At 37.4% G+C, this 18359-nt stretch overlaps 3 protein-coding genes across 5 annotated transcripts in view; 2 read left to right on the plus strand and 1 right to left on the minus strand.

Moving 5' to 3' along the window:
* The window catches only part of LOC107044469 (lipase maturation factor 2), an 11770-nt gene extending 8968 nt beyond the window's left edge, over window positions 1-2802 (plus strand). Inside the window, exon 7 of the mRNA XM_015266359.1 lies at window positions 327-2802. Coding sequence (XP_015121845.1) covers window positions 327-1270 — 944 coding nt within the window. The 3' untranslated portion in view covers window positions 1271-2802. The remainder of the gene's footprint in view (window positions 1-326) is intronic.
* On the minus strand, window positions 2593-9881 carry LOC107044468 (snRNA-activating protein complex subunit 4). Its single transcript, XM_015266357.2, has 3 exons — window positions 9658-9881; window positions 5996-7155; window positions 2593-4272 (listed from the first exon to the last, which is right to left on the minus strand). Exons 2-3 carry the CDS (start codon window positions 7094-7096, stop codon window positions 2845-2847), a joined length of 2529 nt encoding a protein of 842 aa, XP_015121843.1. The 5' UTR covers window positions 7097-7155; window positions 9658-9881; the 3' UTR covers window positions 2593-2844.
* A 2681-nt stretch (window positions 9882-12562) lies between these two features.
* The window catches only part of LOC107044465 (AP2-associated protein kinase 1), a 31642-nt gene continuing 25845 nt past the window's right edge, over window positions 12563-18359 (plus strand). For all 3 annotated transcript variants that reach the window (XM_015266348.1, XM_015266346.1, XM_015266347.1), the window contains exons 1-7: window positions 12563-13035; window positions 14419-14534; window positions 14625-14758; window positions 14969-15080; window positions 16530-16733; window positions 16818-16921; window positions 17274-18281. In XM_015266348.1, the coding sequence (XP_015121834.1) occupies window positions 12921-13035; window positions 14419-14534; window positions 14625-14758; window positions 14969-15080; window positions 16530-16733; window positions 16818-16921; window positions 17274-18281 (1793 nt within the window). In that variant the 5' untranslated portion in view covers window positions 12563-12920. The remainder of the gene's footprint in view (window positions 13036-14418; window positions 14535-14624; window positions 14759-14968; window positions 15081-16529; window positions 16734-16817; window positions 16922-17273; window positions 18282-18359) is intronic.

Below are 18359 nucleotides of genomic sequence, written 5' to 3' on the forward strand. Positions count from 1 at the left end.
GGGGGGGGGGGGGGGGGGAGTTGCTAATCTTTCCAGTCGGAAATCGAATTCTCTACAACAATTGTCTATTGATATTTACTTTTAAAGTCACCCATTATGGAGCCAATTCAACAATTAACAGCTATTGAAGTCGACTCGAATGCAATGCTGCTAATAATTAATTAATCATCTCCGTAAGATATTTTATGAGAAAACGTCATTTGATATTCTCTCCTAAACTACCTTATCGAAACAGTTGAATAATTAACAATCATTATAAAAATCAACTTAGATGAATGAATTTGACTACTTAGTTGATCGAAATACATCATCTCATCAATTTTCAGGTTTCACCTATGAACAGTTCGACCAATTTCTTGCGCGAGGACTCCCCCTGGCCATATACATCGGCTTGGCCTCCCTTGGCTTCACCGTAGCCGACGCCATCACTCACTCGATTCTATCAAACAAACCCACCACTACAAGACTCTTCACCTTCCTCACCACTACCCTTTACACCATTGCCGTCTGTTTCCTCTTCGCCATGAGTGCAGTCTCCTTCTCCAGCCTTCATCCATCCCAGAATGCGACAGTTCCAATCCAACTCTGTTCCCTCCACTCGAAAATCAACAGTCTTCACATCGTCAACGGTCCCAAGGACTTCGCCCTCTTCCCCAAGATGACTGGAGTCAACGGACGTCCTGAAATCATCATTGAGGGTAGCAATAGCATCGAGGGACCCTGGAAGGAGTACGAGTTCCTGTACAAACCTGGAAATGTCAATAATTCGCTTCCCTTCGTGGCTCCACATACCCCCAGACTCGACTGGCAAATGTGGTGGGCAGCTCAGGGCACCTATCACCAGAACCCCTGGCTCATGTCCCTGACTTATCGTCTCTTGACAGGGCAAAAAGAGGTGACATCACTCTTGAATAACGTGGAGAAACCCTTCGGCAATAGCCCTCCCAAATATATCAAAGCGACTCTCTATCATTATCATTTCGCCCCCTGGAGGAAATCACTGAATAAACAGAGCTGGTGGACCAGGGAAAAGGTCGGCGAGTATTTCCCAATCTTCAGTCGTGATCATCCACCTCTACTCGAGTATCTAAGCAAAATGAAGATTCTAAAGGACGAGAAAGTGGTGGCAGTTACTAATGAGGTCTTGAAGAGTCTCCTAGGGGCGATTAGGGCAGTTGTAAATAAGATCGAGGCGAGTTTGTTGCTGTGGAGTGTATTCACTGCTGGGTGTGCAATTATCATGACGGGAAATAGTTCCGGGAGGAAGTAGAGGGAATGATTGATTGAGTGATTAACGAGGAAATTGTTGGGTTTAGAAAATTTTGAGAGACGTTTTTTGAAGATTTCGTTTTCGGTATTAATGAACCAGATAATTGCATTATTCATTGAAGAGATGAAAAGAGTCTCATTCATTTTTTTCTACAGATTCTATGAACTTTGAAGAAATCTTTGAGGTTTGGGATGAGATAATTACTTAACGAGATGCTACAGTTATCACATCCATTAATAATCTTAGAAAAGTATATTAAAAAAAAGGTCTCTGATATTTTCTCTTGAAACTGTTAATTAACGAGATAATTGCGTCAGGACCATTGATCTATATCAAACCTTATTAATTATGAAAATCATCTTGGCAGTGAATGATGTCTTTCAATATTTTCTCTCAACAATCGTTCGATATTTCAACTCATCATTTTCCTTATTGAGTTGTATTATAACTGCATTTCTGTTTAGTTTTCGAAAACTCGAAGAACATGAGTCTCTCTATTAATTAGTACCGAAATAAATTGTTTATCAATAATTATTGATTACACTTACTGATAAATGTTGGACACAACACAGTTCTGGAAATAAGAAGTAAAGGAAAAGGAAACGATTAATTGTTTCATTATCGAGGAAATTATTAATTTCAGAAAATGTCGAGAGCGGTCTTCTTTGAGATTTTGTAAAGTTTGAAATAACCTTTTGAGGTTTTGAAATGGAATGATTACTTGAGAAGATGATAGAATCATCTGATTAATTAGTGATTTTAGTAAAAAAAAATGGCACACAGAACATTCTGCGGTATTTTATCTTGCTAATCGAAGGATAACAAGAGAATTGTATGAAGACGATTGCTATACTTAAATGATCTTAATTAATTATAAAATTGTCTTAACGATGAGTGATGTCTTTCAAGGAAAGTTTCTCTCAATAACAATGACATATTCCAACTTATTTCATCTCTTCCTCATTTGGTTGCATTATGATTGCATTTTCGTGTGGTTTTGATAAATTTGGAAATGAGTTCTTCTATTAGTGAGTACTGAAATCAATGGTTTATCAATAATTATTGATTAGACTTGCTGATAAATGTTAGAAAGTAGTTAATTCTTCTCAGTGGCCTACGAATTTCGTGGAGAAATAATGAAATCACCTAGAACTTTGTACTGCAATGACCCCTAGACTTTCCTACCTTTGTCTCTTTTTATTGCATTTCTAACGTCTTCTTGATTAATCCAATCACGTCTAAATGGCATTAATCAATTATGTTTTTGAGTCATCTTTTCGAGATAATGTACAGTTCTATCCGTATGAAGTGTTTATATCCTAAAACCTAATTAAGTGCGTAATTGATGTGGTATTCTTTCTGTATAAACACATGATAATGGTTGTACTTTAATAACAATTTATTAGAAAATCTGTGTAATAAAAATATCACACTTTTGTAACATCAATCAATGAAAATATTAAATTAAATATTAAATCGGTGGTTTGTCAAAACTTGGATATTATTACTGAATAAAAAACATTATTGTTTAATTCTTATTTTATTTGAATTCGATTTGAAATGAAATAATTACTTCAATCCTCGTCCTCCTTATCTTCCGCTTCCGATTCTCTAAGCGCCCCCACCAAATTCGAATTGCAAACTTTCATCTCAGCATACTTTACAATTCCAATGGGATACTTGAAAAGTCTCGTGAACCTAGTTTTAAAAGTATGAAAAGCCCTCTTTCCAAAAGGTGAAACAGGCTCCTTGCTCATCTTCCTCTCGGTTTTTGTCCACTCGAGACTTCCATTGGCCTCCTTCATGTATCTCAGAGTTTCGTACCCCAATAGCGTAGAATAGCGGGGTTCCACGAATTTCTTCCGCTCGCCCTCAACATCCTCGATCGTTTTCGTCTTTTCCCCCATTTTCCTCCCCCAGGATATCGCATTGATGGCTGTATTAGTGATTAAATCACTCTCGTGTTCAGTCTCCATCGTCAGCAACTTCTGCTCGAAGGCATTGATTCTTGCACAGGGCTTCGACAGCATTTCCGAGAACTTCTCGAATACCTCGATCTCTTCTTCCTTCAGCATTTTGTCAACATTCTTCGGAGTCTCAATATTGAAATCCAAGACGACGGTACAGTCGTCATCTGTCGTCTTATCAGAGCGCTTCTTGCTACATTTCTTTCCGCATTTCTTGAAATGAAGACCAAAAGGAGCTGGGGGAATGAAGAAATTGATGCCTTCTCGTTTATCCTTATCCTCGCCAAACATCTTCTTCCTGAAAATCTCCAGCTCGTCAATTCCCCTCGTCCCTCTCCCAGAGGAATAATTCTGGAAAGACACCAGAAGCTGCTTATCCTTCACCGTTAATCCTTCGATATTCAAATCCTTGGGGATCTGCAGCCGGACGTCCAACTTGTCGAATAAATCGTGGAGTCCTCTTGTGTGTCTGTCAAGCTCCACTGCGTCAAAGTATTGAGTATTCCTGCCGGGTGGTGCAATGGGCACTTGATTCCTCTCGAAGTACCTTTTCAACCTCGTGTCAACATCCACGTTAGCCTCCGTCACGTCATCGAGCACGAACATTTCATCGAAGATCTTCCCATCTTCTTCGGACTGTCCACTTCGTCTTCGCTTCCTTGGAATGTTTGATAGATCGCGACCTTTGGCGAGATGTCGAGTGATGCAGGAGTATCGGTGTCTCACGTAGGTTCTGTTCTTCTTCATAAGGCCGGCGATCTTACTCCACTGCGGTCCCAAGTCTTCGTAAAGTTTCAGCAGTTGCATGTCTTCGGCGACTGTCCAGGAGTTGTAAGACTGGTCGGTTTTCAACATTAGGAGGGTGAACCTTCCGCTTAGTTGAACGCTTGTTCGATGAGGGAGAAGTTCTGTCGAGATTCTGGGGAAGTTCTTGCCGTATTTGGTGACTCCTTCGAGGAGCAACTCGTCCTCGTCAGTTGTGAATCTACCCTTTCTTAAGGAAGGATCGATGTTGTATTTCCAGTGAGAGTATACCTTCAGAAATCATAGAAAAGTAATATTAAGTCAACGATCATTATTTATCAACTATTGTGCATAAAGTAAAAAAATTGAAGTGAAATTTCATACGGAACATGGGAGAAATTCATACTTTTGGTGGTGAATCATTCCTTTGGAATACTCAAATATATCTTCGTCAACAATGAATGTACCAGAAAAATTATAAACAAGCAAGGAGGCAGCGAGCATGTGACTGTTTTAATGATTTCTTAGCCATTAATAAATTGATGATATGCTTCCGATGGTTTCAGAATAATAAATTTTTTTCACTCCCGGATATTTCTCCCCATTTTTGTAATTTTCGCACCCCCCCCCCCCATCCGAACTGTTTCCAACCTTCAGTATCACATTTGCTAAAGGTTTGAGGACAACCTAAGTTAGGGGAAAACCTGACCAGATAAAGTCGTCTCTTTCGAGACTCCTTAATTACTTTCCGAAATTAATTCAAAATCCTTATTTATTTATAATTACTCTTTATTCCAATTTTTAGTTCTTTTTTCATCATGGTCGTCCACTTTTTTTTAAATTTCATTGTTTGTTCACTTTTTTATTCGAATTTTTTCATTTCATCCTACAGTTTCGATATTGCGAGTATTTATCCCAATGTCAAACTGGTATGCACAGAGAAAGAAATACCAGAAAAATTACTGTCTTAGCATGGCAAAATGGGTTCATTTTGACAGACCCGGGAAATTTCACGTGCGAGCACAGAAATTTTTGCTGTGCTTCAAGATTTTTTCTCGAATTTGTATTCCCGTTGCTGGCACGTGAATTCTTTTCTGGTCCGTCGAAACCAATCCATTTTACCGTCATAGCATAGTAATTTTTTTGGTATTTTTTTCGCCGTATGAGTGCGTATTTGTTATGGTTTTAATAGGAAACATTCTGGTGCAACGAGGAAACTGCATGCCAAATTTCACGTTAATATGTCGATTTTTGCAAAAGTGAGAGTGCTAACTAGGATTTTGAGCGAAAAACCAAAAAATGGAAATATTTGGAAAACTTTGTATGAAGGAGTATGCATACCGTGATTGATTGAGATAGAAGACATCGAGACGAATATTTTGAAAAAAAAATTGAAATAGGTTGAGAAGTTTTTGAGATATTTACGAAAAACGATTTAGAAACAAATGGCGATTTCTCAAAAGCCGGCTAGATCGATTGAGCTGAAATTTAGCACAGAGTTAAGCCTCATTTATATATATCTGACAAAATTTCAGAATTTTTGGAATCATTTTAGTCCTTTAATTCTTCAATTTTCTAAAAGTTGACCATCAGGTGGACAAGTGCACATACACACAAGGTGGTCAAACTTCGTATTTTGACATTTCAGACCATTCTACATTATTCCAAAGCAAAATTCTGTAGCGAAGTGGTAAACAAGGATAAGTGCAAAAATGGAACTTTTTCAGGAGAGTTCAAAAATTTGACCACGTTTGAGAGAACTTTCTATTCAAACAACAGAAAAGTTTTCAAAAAAAATTACACTTATCCTAGTTTACCACTTCGCTACAGAACTAGAGCTACTAATCTAAAAATGGAACGATTTAAATGCTTCCATTCGGAAGGAAAAAAACTAATTTTATACTATTTTTTCCAAGAACATATTGGGTGCGAAACTTTTTAAAATATGTTATAGTTCCAACAATTTGGGCGAAAAATCCATCCATGCAATGAACATTTTTAATGCCGACCTTACCTGGTTCTTGATTCTATTATCGATGTAGAATGTCACATGACTCCAAGGGATATAGTTCCCAACCCTCAGCGACTCGACAACATTAATAAGAATCTGGTCTTCTCGAGCTGTCCATGGAACATCTTTATTCTTCAAGTTCAGTGGACCCATTAGCGTTATGTACCGAATGATGCATTGGTACCCAGACCTTCCCGTCCCCACAGCATCAGCAATCGCGTCCCAGTCTTGTTGGTTGTGGACCCCAGCAGATTTGATCAAGTCCTGATCTTCAGGGGTTGTAAACTTATATCGATTAACGTCTGGATGAAGATACACGCTCCACATGACCCGACATTCTTCTGCTGAGTGACGATTGTAGGAATCATGCGCTGCGATCTTCATCCAGTCGAATTCCCTGGAGCCTAAAGGACCGATCATCTCTCGGTAATTGCTGGGCAGCTGAAATTTCTCGAGGTCCAGATTAAACTTTTCATTCGTCTTAGAGGTTTTGGGGCCTGTTTTTGACCTGGTTTTTGCTTGCGATTGTTTCTGTCTCTGGATCTGTTTGTTCGTCTCCTTCTCGAAGTGTTCAGTGGCCGCTTGAAGACGAACAGCCATCCACAGACTATTCCTGTCTTTGACAGTCCAGCGACGCGGGGACCTCTGATACACGACCATGCCTTCTCCCCTTTTGAATTTGTTGTGTGCGTCCTCATTCCACGGGGCTCCAAACATCTGCTCATCCTTAAAGTAAGGACAACCGAACCTTTTATAAGTCAGCCTGGGAATTCCTTTGACTGCCTTGGACACGAGTTTCAGTTTCGAGGAGATCTTCTCTCGTTCTTGACGGATCTCCTGGATTCGGGCTAGAATCTGATTCTTCAGGAGATGACATTTCGAGAGGAGGGACTCGTTCATTTGAAAGGCTTCATTTATCAGGAATTCTTCAGGGGTCGATGCGGGGAGGGTATCTGCGATTGTATAGAGAGAGGATCGCGAGATTGGCTGGGATGGGAGATCTCCAGGTTCATCGATGGGGTCCGTTGATGGCTGTTGGGCTAGAGCATCTTCTAAAAGCTTTATTTCCTCGAGGATCTCTATGTCTTCCGCTAGGTCACTCATCTTCGGAACTGGCGACTTGGTAATTAAGGGGAAATACTGTGAAGCTTCGTCCTTTTACACTGAGAAAAAAAATATTTTTGCCAAATATTCATTTACTCGAGAGACGCATTTATTTTGACGTGGATACGTCTATGGTTTCAATATGGGGGGTCATTTTAGGAAATGGTCCTTATGTGCAGTGCCATCTATCAGAAGTCTAGAAAATTCTAGACATTGCGAGGTAATTCGAGAAGTTTCTTGAAATTTCGAAAAAATTCAACGAGTTTCTAGAAATTTCGAGGAAATTCAGGGAGTTTCTAGAAAATTCCAGAGAATTGAAGGAGTTTCCAGAAAATTCGAGAGAATTCAAGGAGTTTCCAGAAAAACCGACGGAATCCACGGAGATTCTAGGAAATTCGAGAAAGAAGGAAAGACCATGGACGTATCCACGGACAATTACAGCTGTATCGAAGATACAGCCGCCTGCAATTTTCTTCAAAATCGTAGGGGAGAGTGGGGTAAAATGAAACAGCGGGGCAAAACGAACTAGTCAAAAAATGACTATTTGACGCAATTCAAGCAAAAAAAAAAATTTTATCAACTTTTTTTATTATTGGAAGTACTGATGAGAATAATAATTTTCTATTCAACATTTTTTACAGATGTGCCCTTTTTATGAACCCGTCCGCTTGAAATACCTACGACCCCGCTTGAGTGGCTGCTCCTCGACTAACTTGCTTGATTTTATAAATTCTCCTGATAAAGATGATACCAGAACACTTTTCTTCTTTTTGTCTAACACTCTAGTACTACGTGAATCATTTATCAGTCTATTTACTGTAAGCCAGATCAACTGATCACTAAATTCCTGATTGCCTGCCCTGCTAGTTGCTAATTTGAAAGGGCATCTTATCAATTAACTGTTAGTGATAATTGGCAATTTTAGATATAAATTACTATAAACTGTTGATATTAATTTTGTTACGTTAACTCTTTTTCTTTATTCTCTTGTTACTTCTGTTTATCTTTACTAGTGAAATCACCTATGTACGTACTCTAATTTCTCTTATATACTGCCATGTAACTTTTGTACTACGAGCCCATCTGTCACAGGGATATATCCCCTATAAGACAGTCAAATAAATAAATGAATAAATAATAATAATTTTCTATTCGTCTGATAATTCAATTGATTATAATTCAATTGATTAGATTAGGCCGCTTACACTTTCCTTTTTCCATTCGATTGAAATTCAGCATTATATTTTCCTTTTTCCCCCTTTGGGTCTCCCCCTGAGCCTTCCCCTGGACTTTGGATTTTGCTGTTTCATTTTGTTTTCAGTTAATCCATTAACAAAATATTCTCTCGCCAAAACTTCCCAATAAGTTTTCATTCTACTGTATGGAAAATTATTATTCTCATTAGTACTCTCAAGAATAAAAAAATGTTAATAACCAAAAGTTAATAAAAAATAAAATATATTAACAGAAAAAAATTTCATTTTGCCCTACTCTCCCCTATTTCTTCAATCGAGTCATTCCTGGACGAGCCTAACTAGGTTTCAATTATAACAATCATGTTGCTCTAGAGGATGATTTTGTTGCACATGACCCGGGATGAACTCCTCTAATAATTATTCAGTTTTCCTAAATTTCTTATTTTCTAGAGGGAAGAATTTCGATTAATTTTCTAATGTTGATACTTATTGACGGATTTCACTCATGGTCATAACTACCATGATGATCTTCTAGAACATTATAATTGACATAATTGAAACCTACTGAGGATTGTCTGGGAATGACTCGTCTGGAGAAATACGGTATTGAAAAAATAAATACTTCTCCCAAGTAAATGGATATTTGATATTCTGGTGATTCAGTTATTTGATGATGATTGTCCGGTGGTCAATAACAGAAACTACTGGATGTTCTATTCTTTTTTCGTTAACTGAGTAGACAAATTATTTTTGCCAATATCCATTTATTTGGGACAAGTATTTATTTTTTCAATACTTTACTTCTCCAGTCGAGTCATTCCCAGGCAATTCTCATTAGGTTTCAATTATGATAATTAAAATGTCAATAATTATTAACATTAGAAAATTAATCGAAATTCTTTCCTCTAGAAAATAAGAAATTTAGTAAAAATTAATAATTCTTGGAGGAGTTCATCCAAGGTCATGTGCAATATGATTGTCATAATTGAAACCAAATGAGGATTACCTGTGAATAACTCGACTGTAGAAGTACAGTATTGAAAAAATAAATATCTGTCTCAAGTAATGGATATTTGACAAAAATAATTTTTTTTCTCAGTGTTTTGGTAGTTTTACATTGGTTTACTTAAACTTATTTTATCCGTTATTAATCAAAATGGTTTATGGATGTATAATTGACGATCGATTTCAATATGTACGTTTTTATTTTCGTGTTTAAGTGGAATCATTCATCATTTTTCTTCCATTCGGGTTTAATAGTCATTGATGTTGAAAGTCGCTGGCAAATTCAATATTAATTGCGTGTTGAATAAGCTCAATGTCATTGTTTTAATTACAACGTAATTGTTCATTAAAATTATTTACCGAGGCGTGGTTGTTGTATATGATGGAGAAACGTTTTGCTGGTCATTGAAGATTGACAGAATGTTGATCTGATAGTCAATTAGATATTAATGAGCTGCAAGATTCAGGATGATTTAGTTTGAATCGTCCGACTCAAGTTGCTTGTGTTTAGTTAATTTTTATTTATTATTCGATGTAAACAAAGGGAAGAGTTGAGGTTAGCTGTCACCTCAGTGGATATTGAGGCAAACTTTCCAACTAAAACTCCGCGGGATTTTGACAGTCCACCGGATGTCAACAGCGACTTTTTATTTTGTGGATGAGTTGACGTGAGTAGTACAAAAAGTAGGTACAAAAAATCATTTCTAAGCTTTTCGCGTAAAATTGGTAGTTTTTGAGGTAATTACGTAATAAACAATGGAGTGTTGTCGATTTTTACAGGTTTGGCTAATTATTGAAATATCTCGTTAGAATGCCCTTACTACTCTTTACTAAACAGTGATGCTAAAAGGAAATCAATAGAAAATGTTTCACGACTTTTTCATCTCAAATCGCTCATCATTATCCCGGTAATGAATGACGTTAGGGAAATATTACATTTTTTCTGGAGAATTTTAACGGGCCAGAAAACAGGTCTTTCAAATTCTTCTTGTAAAATTGATTGTTTTTGCTTCTCCGAAAATTGATTGTTTTTCATATTCTCTAATTTTGATTGGAAATGATGTAGAATGGTCTGAAACGTAAAAATACGAAGTTTGGCGACCCTGTCTGGATATGACCACGTCCACCGCCGCCTTCCTGGTGGTCAATTTTCAGAAAATTGAGTAATTAAGTGGCTAAAATGATTTCAAAAAGTCTAAAATTTTGTCAAATTATAGGTCTTAATGAGGACTAACTCTGTGCGAAATTTCAGCAGAATTGATCGAATAGTTTTGGAGACAAAACTATAAAATATCTTCAAAACTAGTGGACCGATTTCGATTTTTCTGTTCTCAAAATATTCGTTCGATGCCTTCTATCCAAATCAATCAAAACATGTATACCCCTTTATACGAAGTTTTCGAGATATCCCCGTTTTTCCGTTTTTTTCATAAAAAACTTTGTAAACACTCCAGCTTGTGCAAAAATAGAGATATCGACTTGAAATTTGGCCAGAAAATATGTATACCCGTTCATATTAAGTATTCGAAACATTGGAATGATGATAGCACCCATGCAGGTGGCAGTAACCACCTGAACTTTTTGCTGCTAGTTAGTGTTATGAAGCTACAAACTTTTGTAATATTTCAGACCATTAGAAGACCGTCATCGATGAATTGATGGCGAAGACAAAATAAGACATCACTTGTGAGTGAACCAACACTCTCACACTTGTGAGTCAAGCAGTGGCATGCCCACTGTCATATAGTCGCTGTCCCCTGCTTGTTTAATTAAATAATCAGAAAAATTGAAAAATAATTATTCTTAGATTTGTTTCTGGCAGGCCTACTTTCCAACAAAAACAATTTTCTCCTGAAGTCACTCATTACTGACATAAATACAAAATCAGTAGCGAAGCGCCGGCAAAACGATTTAACTCAGCTAAGTTTTCGAGGAACATCTCCGAATCACCGAGCGATACCAACATTTTTGTAATAAGCTTTTGTTCCTCGGAATTCGTTCGTTCTACAAAAAAGGTCGTAACAAAAATTTTCCTATCGGTCTTAGATTCTGAGAGGTTCATTGAAAGTTGAAATAATACACTGAGAGAAATATCGTCATAAACGGAGAGAAATATTCAATAAAAATTACGTATCTTTTCCGTAATTCCGGAGCGCAATGTGGTTACGGAACTGTCACAGAATTTTTTGAGAGCGTTCCGTAATTTTTACCAGAATTTCCTGTGAAAAATTACGATACCGTCACTGAAATTTTCTGAGTCGATTCCGTAATCGGTGAGCGAACTGTGAGTTCCGTACTTTTTATTGAACATTTCTCTCCTTGAAAAATCGCAAAACTCATTTCTTGCGCCAAATATTTCATCTCTTGACGATAAATTTTTTGGGACAAGAATTCTGGATAATGTGTCAGACAATGTCAGATTTCGGTGAAGTGTTCATGACTTGAACATGAAAATTTTATGATAAAGTGAGAATTTCTTGCCATAAGAAATCTGTTTTTTCGTGTCCGAAGATGAGAAAATGACTAAAAATATTAAAAGTTTCCATTTAGTGAATCATGAATCAGAGACTTACATATTGAATGAATAGATAATTTATGCAGAGTTCAATCGGTGTGAGTTCGAAGGGAAGCAATATTTTCTTTTCCTTCTGTCAAACTATTCTTGTCTTTTAAGGAACATTATCTCATTTCGAAAAAAGACATCACCTTTTCATTCAGTAACTTCCTCCTTAGTCCGAAGAGCACCGATTTCTTGACTGAACCCTACTAGAAATTGATCAAATATGTATGCGATGTTTTTCGTTCAAAAAATTATTTTTGTGATATCATGTCGATTTTTCTTTTAGTGTACTTGTCTGACAATTTTCTTCTTTATTAATGCTAAAGTACTGAAAAAAATTTATTGGCAAATCCTCCGGGGTGAACAAAATCAGAGTCCAATTAGAAAATTGCCTCTCCCGAGATACTTGTCACATGAAGTTTTCTTTGTTGAATAAAATCAGGGAAAACACAAATAAGATTTAAACTATTGGATGTACACCTCTTCAGTCTGAAAAATCAAGGTGTTACAGCAAATTGTTGATTTTCCACTATTTGTGGAGATAAAAAAAAATGTGTTACTCAACTCGACCAAAAATCCCGGGCTTTCGCCACTCCCTCCTCCCACCCCGTCCAATCCCATATGTTTCCGGCAACTAAGCATCGCGCAACGTTATGTTATTTCCCTCCCGCAGAGCATGCGCAGTTTCACACTCAGTAGCGAAGATGTCGGGTGACTGAAGAGAGAGGCTAAATAACGTTCGATTTTTTTTGGTTGTCATGTGAATATCGAGCCTCCCCTCAATCCAACTCCATCGAGCCCATTGACAACGTCAGTGCAAAATCATTAAGACGTTCGGATAATTTCGATAGACAATCAAAGAGCTGTCTCGATACCTCGGGAAATCGTTTCGTAGCTTTCAGTGAATAATTCATTTTTTTTTATGTGCACGAGTGCAGTGGGATGTGTTAGCGCGCGGCTTTCTCGCGCAATCGTGCTCCAGATAACCGGCCCGTTGTGAGGGCCTTATGTCAAGTCAAGTCCAGTGATTACGGTTTTACCGTGAGGTGAGGTGTGTGCCAACATGAAGAAGCTCTTCTCGAAGATTGACAACACCTCCAAGGAGACCAATAGCTATTTGGGGAAGGTGTTTGTCGTCGGAAGGCACACCGTGACCGTCGAGGAGATCCTTGCGGAAGGTAATTTTTCATTTGAAGGTTGGGGGGAATGTTATACATCACACGGATGAATATTATTGGGCTTATCGTTATCACGGTGTGATTTTCGGCTGGAGAAGTACGTACGCCCACTTAGAGGAGTCTGGCGATTTTTTGCAATATTTTTTGGGGATTGTGAAGGTGATGACGAGGGGGACCTCTGGAAAGTGCGTAAATCGGGTTGGTTGGCGATCTTGGGGACTGAAGGGCCGGTGGTCATTTGGATGATTGATTGATGAGATATTTGGTGATTGAGTAGAAGAGCTGAAAAAGATTTTTTAAGGTGGGATTGTCTGGAAGGAAACTATCTTGGGTTTTTTTCAAGTACTTCCTTGAGATTCCGTAGATGGAAGATCTGTGATTTTTTAAATAAATTTACTAGTTATTCAATCAGATTTGTGAATTATCCTCTAGGGGAGGACGGGGTAAAATGGACACTGGATTTTTTTAAAAGTACTCATAACTCAGAAACAAATTTATCAATTGAGCTCAGTTTAGGCTCATTACGAAGGGAAAGAAATGTTCTTTGCATTGGAAAAAAAATTATTGAATTTCATCAACATGCTGTCAAGCTGTTATTAACGTTTAAAAAAAGTCAAAAGTGTCCATTTTACCGCAACCTCCCCTAAATATTTATAAGCTATTAGGTTTTATTGGGAATTGTCGACAAAAAATGTCTCTTGATGAATTCTGCTATACTAAGATATGAGCATCAGTAATTTTGTTTTTGCATCTCATTTGTCAAGAAATATATTACGGTTTATTCGGCCGATATTTTTCTAACTACTGGATTAATTACAAAACAAAATTTTTCGTAATTTAATGAAACTAAACCCCTTCCCTCGAAATAATGTAATTCTTCCCCTTCACCAATTCAATATTTGATTATTAGTGCAGACTTGTTATTCGATTGGGCTTTTGTATATGGGAGAATTTATAGTCGTCCATGCAATTCAATTAATTGAGAATCAAAGGTGGTGCTCAAAAAGTATTTGATTAGTAAGGGAGGTTGGGGTAAAATGGATACTTTTGACTTTTTTTTAAATGTTAATGACGGGTTGAAATGTTGATAAAATTTAATAATTTTTTTTTTTCATTCCAAAGAAGAATTCTTTCCCTTTGTGATGAGCCTAAACTGAGCTGAGTTGATAAATTTGTTTCTGAGTTATGAGTAATTAAAACAAAAGTCTAAAGTGTCCATTTTACTCCACTCTCCCCTAGTATTATTATTGATTTTTGAAAGCGAGGCTTATCATATCTTCCATCATTTCACTGATTATGGTAGTTCAGATAAGATATTGATAGTGAGTATTTGTGACGATTTGAATTTTTCACATCCGAATTTCTGTTTTTTTTTTCTTGCAGGTGGATTTGCCATTGTATTTTTGGTCAAATCATCTAGTGGGCGATATGCCCTCAAGCGTATGTATGTGAATAATGAACATGATCTCAATGTTTGTAAAAGGGAGATACAGATTGCAGTGAGTATTCAGTTAATTAAATGTGATCTATCGTTACGATGAAGTTTAATTGATTGCAATATTTTTTAAATTTTGTTTTTGTGGTTTCAGAGTAACTTGAGTGGACACAAAAACATAATAGGATATGTAGATAGTAGTATTACTCATACCGGGGGTGGAGTGCACGAACTTCTGCTCCTCATGCCCTATTGCAAATCTCATGTGCTGCAGATGATGAATAATAGGTGAGATTTTGTTTAAAAGATGCGTTTGTCTCTTTTAATTATTCAATTATCTCAGTAATGAGCGGTGATAAGGAAAAGTCCCAAAAGATATTTTCCCCAAAAAAAGTCTCTTGAGATTTTCTCCTAGAATCACTCATGGAGATAATGTCGGAATTATGGCATACTTGAGTTTTAATGGATAATTCTGTTATTTTACTTGGGATTCATTAGGTTACAAGCTGGCTTCAGTGAATCCGAAGTTCTCCAAATATTTTGTGATGTCTGTGAAGCTGTATCAAGATTGCATCACTGTCAAACGCCAATAATTCACAGGGACCTGAAGGTACAGAAAGAGAATTAAAGGTGTAGGGGAATTATAAATTGTGACAACAGCTCGATTATACGTATTTTCTAAATATTGAGTTATTTTGATAATGAGTTTTACAGGATAATGTCACCAGGCATTTTTCGTTCGAAATTTTCTCTGCTATAAAGAGTCTCCTAACATTGTCAGCTAAGTCCACTCATTCTCAAGATAAATGCCTAATTCACCAGCAACAATCGAAAATTAACATCGAACTGAATACTTCCTATGATAGTACTTATCATAAATATCTCTGGAATTTATTACCTTGAAATTAATATCTTGAATATCTTGATATTTTATCGGCACTAAACATGGCTCCCAATATTGTTTTCTGAAGGGACTTCTTCCGTAAATAAATTCACAATTCTCAACAATGTGAAATTTCTCTCATAATGTTTATTCGTTCCCCTTACAATGATACTATCATTTATACCATCGCGCCATCAAATATTTCCTGAAATACCCAAATAAGACGTAATGGTCAATCACACCAGGTGTCATACCGGTGATTACCTGCGAGAGCTCTCTCTCGCTACTCGGACACTTATGAGTACACTGAGAAACAAACTTATTTTTTGCCAAATATCAATTTACTTGAGGGAAGTATTTATTTTTTCAATTCCGCATTTCTCTATTCGAGTCATTCGTAGGCGAGCCTCATTAGGTTTCAATTATGTCAATTATGTTGCTCTAGAAGATGATCATAACTAAATTGATCGAAATTCTTCCCTCTAGAAAATAAGAAATTTAGGAAAAATGAATAATCATTAGAGGTGTTCATTCAAGGTCATGTGCAACATAGTAATCCCTTAGAGCAACATGATTGTTATTATTGAAACCTAATCAAGCTCAACTGGGAATGACTTGATTGGAGAAATACGATTTTGAAAAAATAAATGCTTCTCTCTAGTAAATGAATATTTGCCAAAAGTAATTTTTTTTTCCAGTGTACAGATCGTACAAGTTTTATATAGAATTCGTTCAAGTGTCTGAGCCTTTGATTTGTCTTGATTTTCATATCCCTGAATTATTATTAATCTTTATAAATGTTACACGTGTGCACACGTTATTTTTTATTATTTGGAATTGCCAAGGATTAATTGATAAATCTATTATTTTAACGCGTGGTATGGATGAATGAGTGACTTTCTATTTTGGTAAGCGACTTATATTCTATTTAATTCATATGAAAGCAATCGTAGTAAATGAAAAACAATCTTGAAATAGTCATCACTGAATTTGAACGATAGTTGGTCAACAAAATTATTTAATATGCCAAAAATTTATCTAACGTTACTCGTATAATTTCGCAATTTATTCCTCTGTCTCTCAAATAAAATATCTAGTTTTGTTACACACTTTTGAAATTAATGACACACAAAAAATGAGTTAATGATATAATAAGTTTAATAAATTGTCATCCAGGTGGAGAATATTCTGTTGGCTGACTCTGGACACTACGTCCTTTGCGATTTTGGGTCAGCGACTGGTAAAGTACTCAATCCAAGTATTCAAGGCGCAGCTGCTGTGGAAGAAGAAATTAAAAAGTACACGACGCTCAGCTACAGAGCACCTGAGATGGTGGACATGTACTCTGGAAAGTCAATTACGACGAAAGCTGACATTTGGGTACAAAAACATTCTCAACTTCCTCGGAATACATTCACCATGAAAAATTATGAATCATAAAATAATTTTTATTTAATTTTACAGGCACTCGGATGTTTACTGTACAAACTCTGCTTCTTCACGTTGCCTTTTGGTGAAAGTACTTTGGCGATTCAATCCGGAAACTTTACAATTCCGGATAATTCCAGGTAAATGATTGTGGGGAGCGACAAAGTCGATTGAAATTTTCAATAAACTCAATGATTTCGAAACTATTCACAAAATAATCTGTCAAAAAATATTGTTGAATGAAATTTTGCTATAATACATTTTATTTCAGATTTTTTTCTTCTGAAAAGGATCACCTGATAGAAACAAGAAAAAAGTGCAAAGAAATTTCTTAAAATTTTCTGATACCCCAACTAGTTTCAAACATGATAATCTATAAAAAAAAAAGTTTACTAATCAAAAAATTTCTTTAATCGTCGATTCATCTCAGCCATAAAAAAATGGCAAACCTTTTCTTATACGATAAAATTTCCTCCAATTTTTCACCTCCAGATACTCCAAAGGCCTGCACAACCTAATCCGCTACATGCTGGAGCCAGATCCAGACATTCGTCCAGACATCTACCAGGTCTCCGCAATAGCCTGTCAGATTCAGGGGAAGGAGAACCCAGTGCAAAACCTCTTCAAAGTCCCCACCTGTACCTTGGACGCCCTCCCAAGTGCCACCATTGAGTCAGAGAGTGTAAAACGCTCATCATCAGTGAAAATCCCCAAGCCCTCGACAGTGTCTCTGGTGGAGGCTACCTCAGTGACCCCTCGACAACGACCAAAGGGCCAGGGCGTGACCCCAGGGCCCATCAGCCTCAGCGGCCAGATAGTCTCCCAAATATCAGGCCAGGGTAATCAAATTTCCCAGACTCAAAATTCATCGTCTTTCGTACAGGTAGCACCTCCACCACCCCAGGCCCTTCAATTCTCCCAGGTACCCCCTCACATTCCTTCTCCCAATACAAATCCACCCTTTCCCCCTGGACAGAGCCAAACATCACCTTTCGGACAGTCTCAGAGTCCATTGATTGGACATTCACCATTGACACTGCAGTCCCCAGTGACTGTTCAGGAAAAAAATTCCTTCTACTTCGAGGGAAGACAGCTGGAGGCCAGACCCACACACGTGGCTGTTACTGAGGGCAACTTGGAGGCCCTCTTCCCACCCTCAGGATATCCAGACCCATTTAAAGATGACTTGAAGTCTATGCCACCTCCTGCAAAGATACCTCCACCTGTTGCACCCAAACCTGGGTCAAATAAGGCCATTCCTAAACTCACCACTCCCACCAACTCCGGACCCAAGTTCCCACCTCCTGCGGGAGCTCCTGGCAAGCTGGCTACTCCTACCGCGAGTAAAGGGAGTGTTGGGGGAGCAGTGATAATGGCAAAACCTGTCGGGAAGCTTGAGAGCTTGAGCCAGAACATCAGTGCAAATACTTCACCTCCTGAGAGCCCGACCATGGGATCCAGGCATCGGAGGAACGTCAGTGATACTAGTGCTTTTAATAAGTAAGGATCTTTGGGTTTACTTGTATTCAAGTCTCTCTCTCTCTCTCTCTCTCTCTCTCTCTCTCTCTCTCTCTCTCT

This window comes from Diachasma alloeum, unplaced genomic scaffold (assembly GCF_001412515.2).
Source record: "Diachasma alloeum isolate Michigan unplaced genomic scaffold, Dall2.0 Dall_scaffold_00744, whole genome shotgun sequence".
NCBI lineage: Eukaryota > Metazoa > Arthropoda > Insecta > Hymenoptera > Braconidae > Diachasma > Diachasma alloeum.

What these genes read in the sequence shown, in the direction of transcription:
- LOC107044468 (XM_015266357.2), bottom strand. Translation starts at nt 7,096, where the DNA reads ATGAGTGACCTAGCGGAAGACATAGAGATCCTCGAGGAAATAAAGCTT. An exon ending in ATAATAGAATCAAGAACCAG is followed by an intron (nt 4,273 to 5,995) that starts GTAAGGTCGGCA and finishes TGATTTCTGAAG; the next exon opens with GTATACTCTCACTGGAAATA.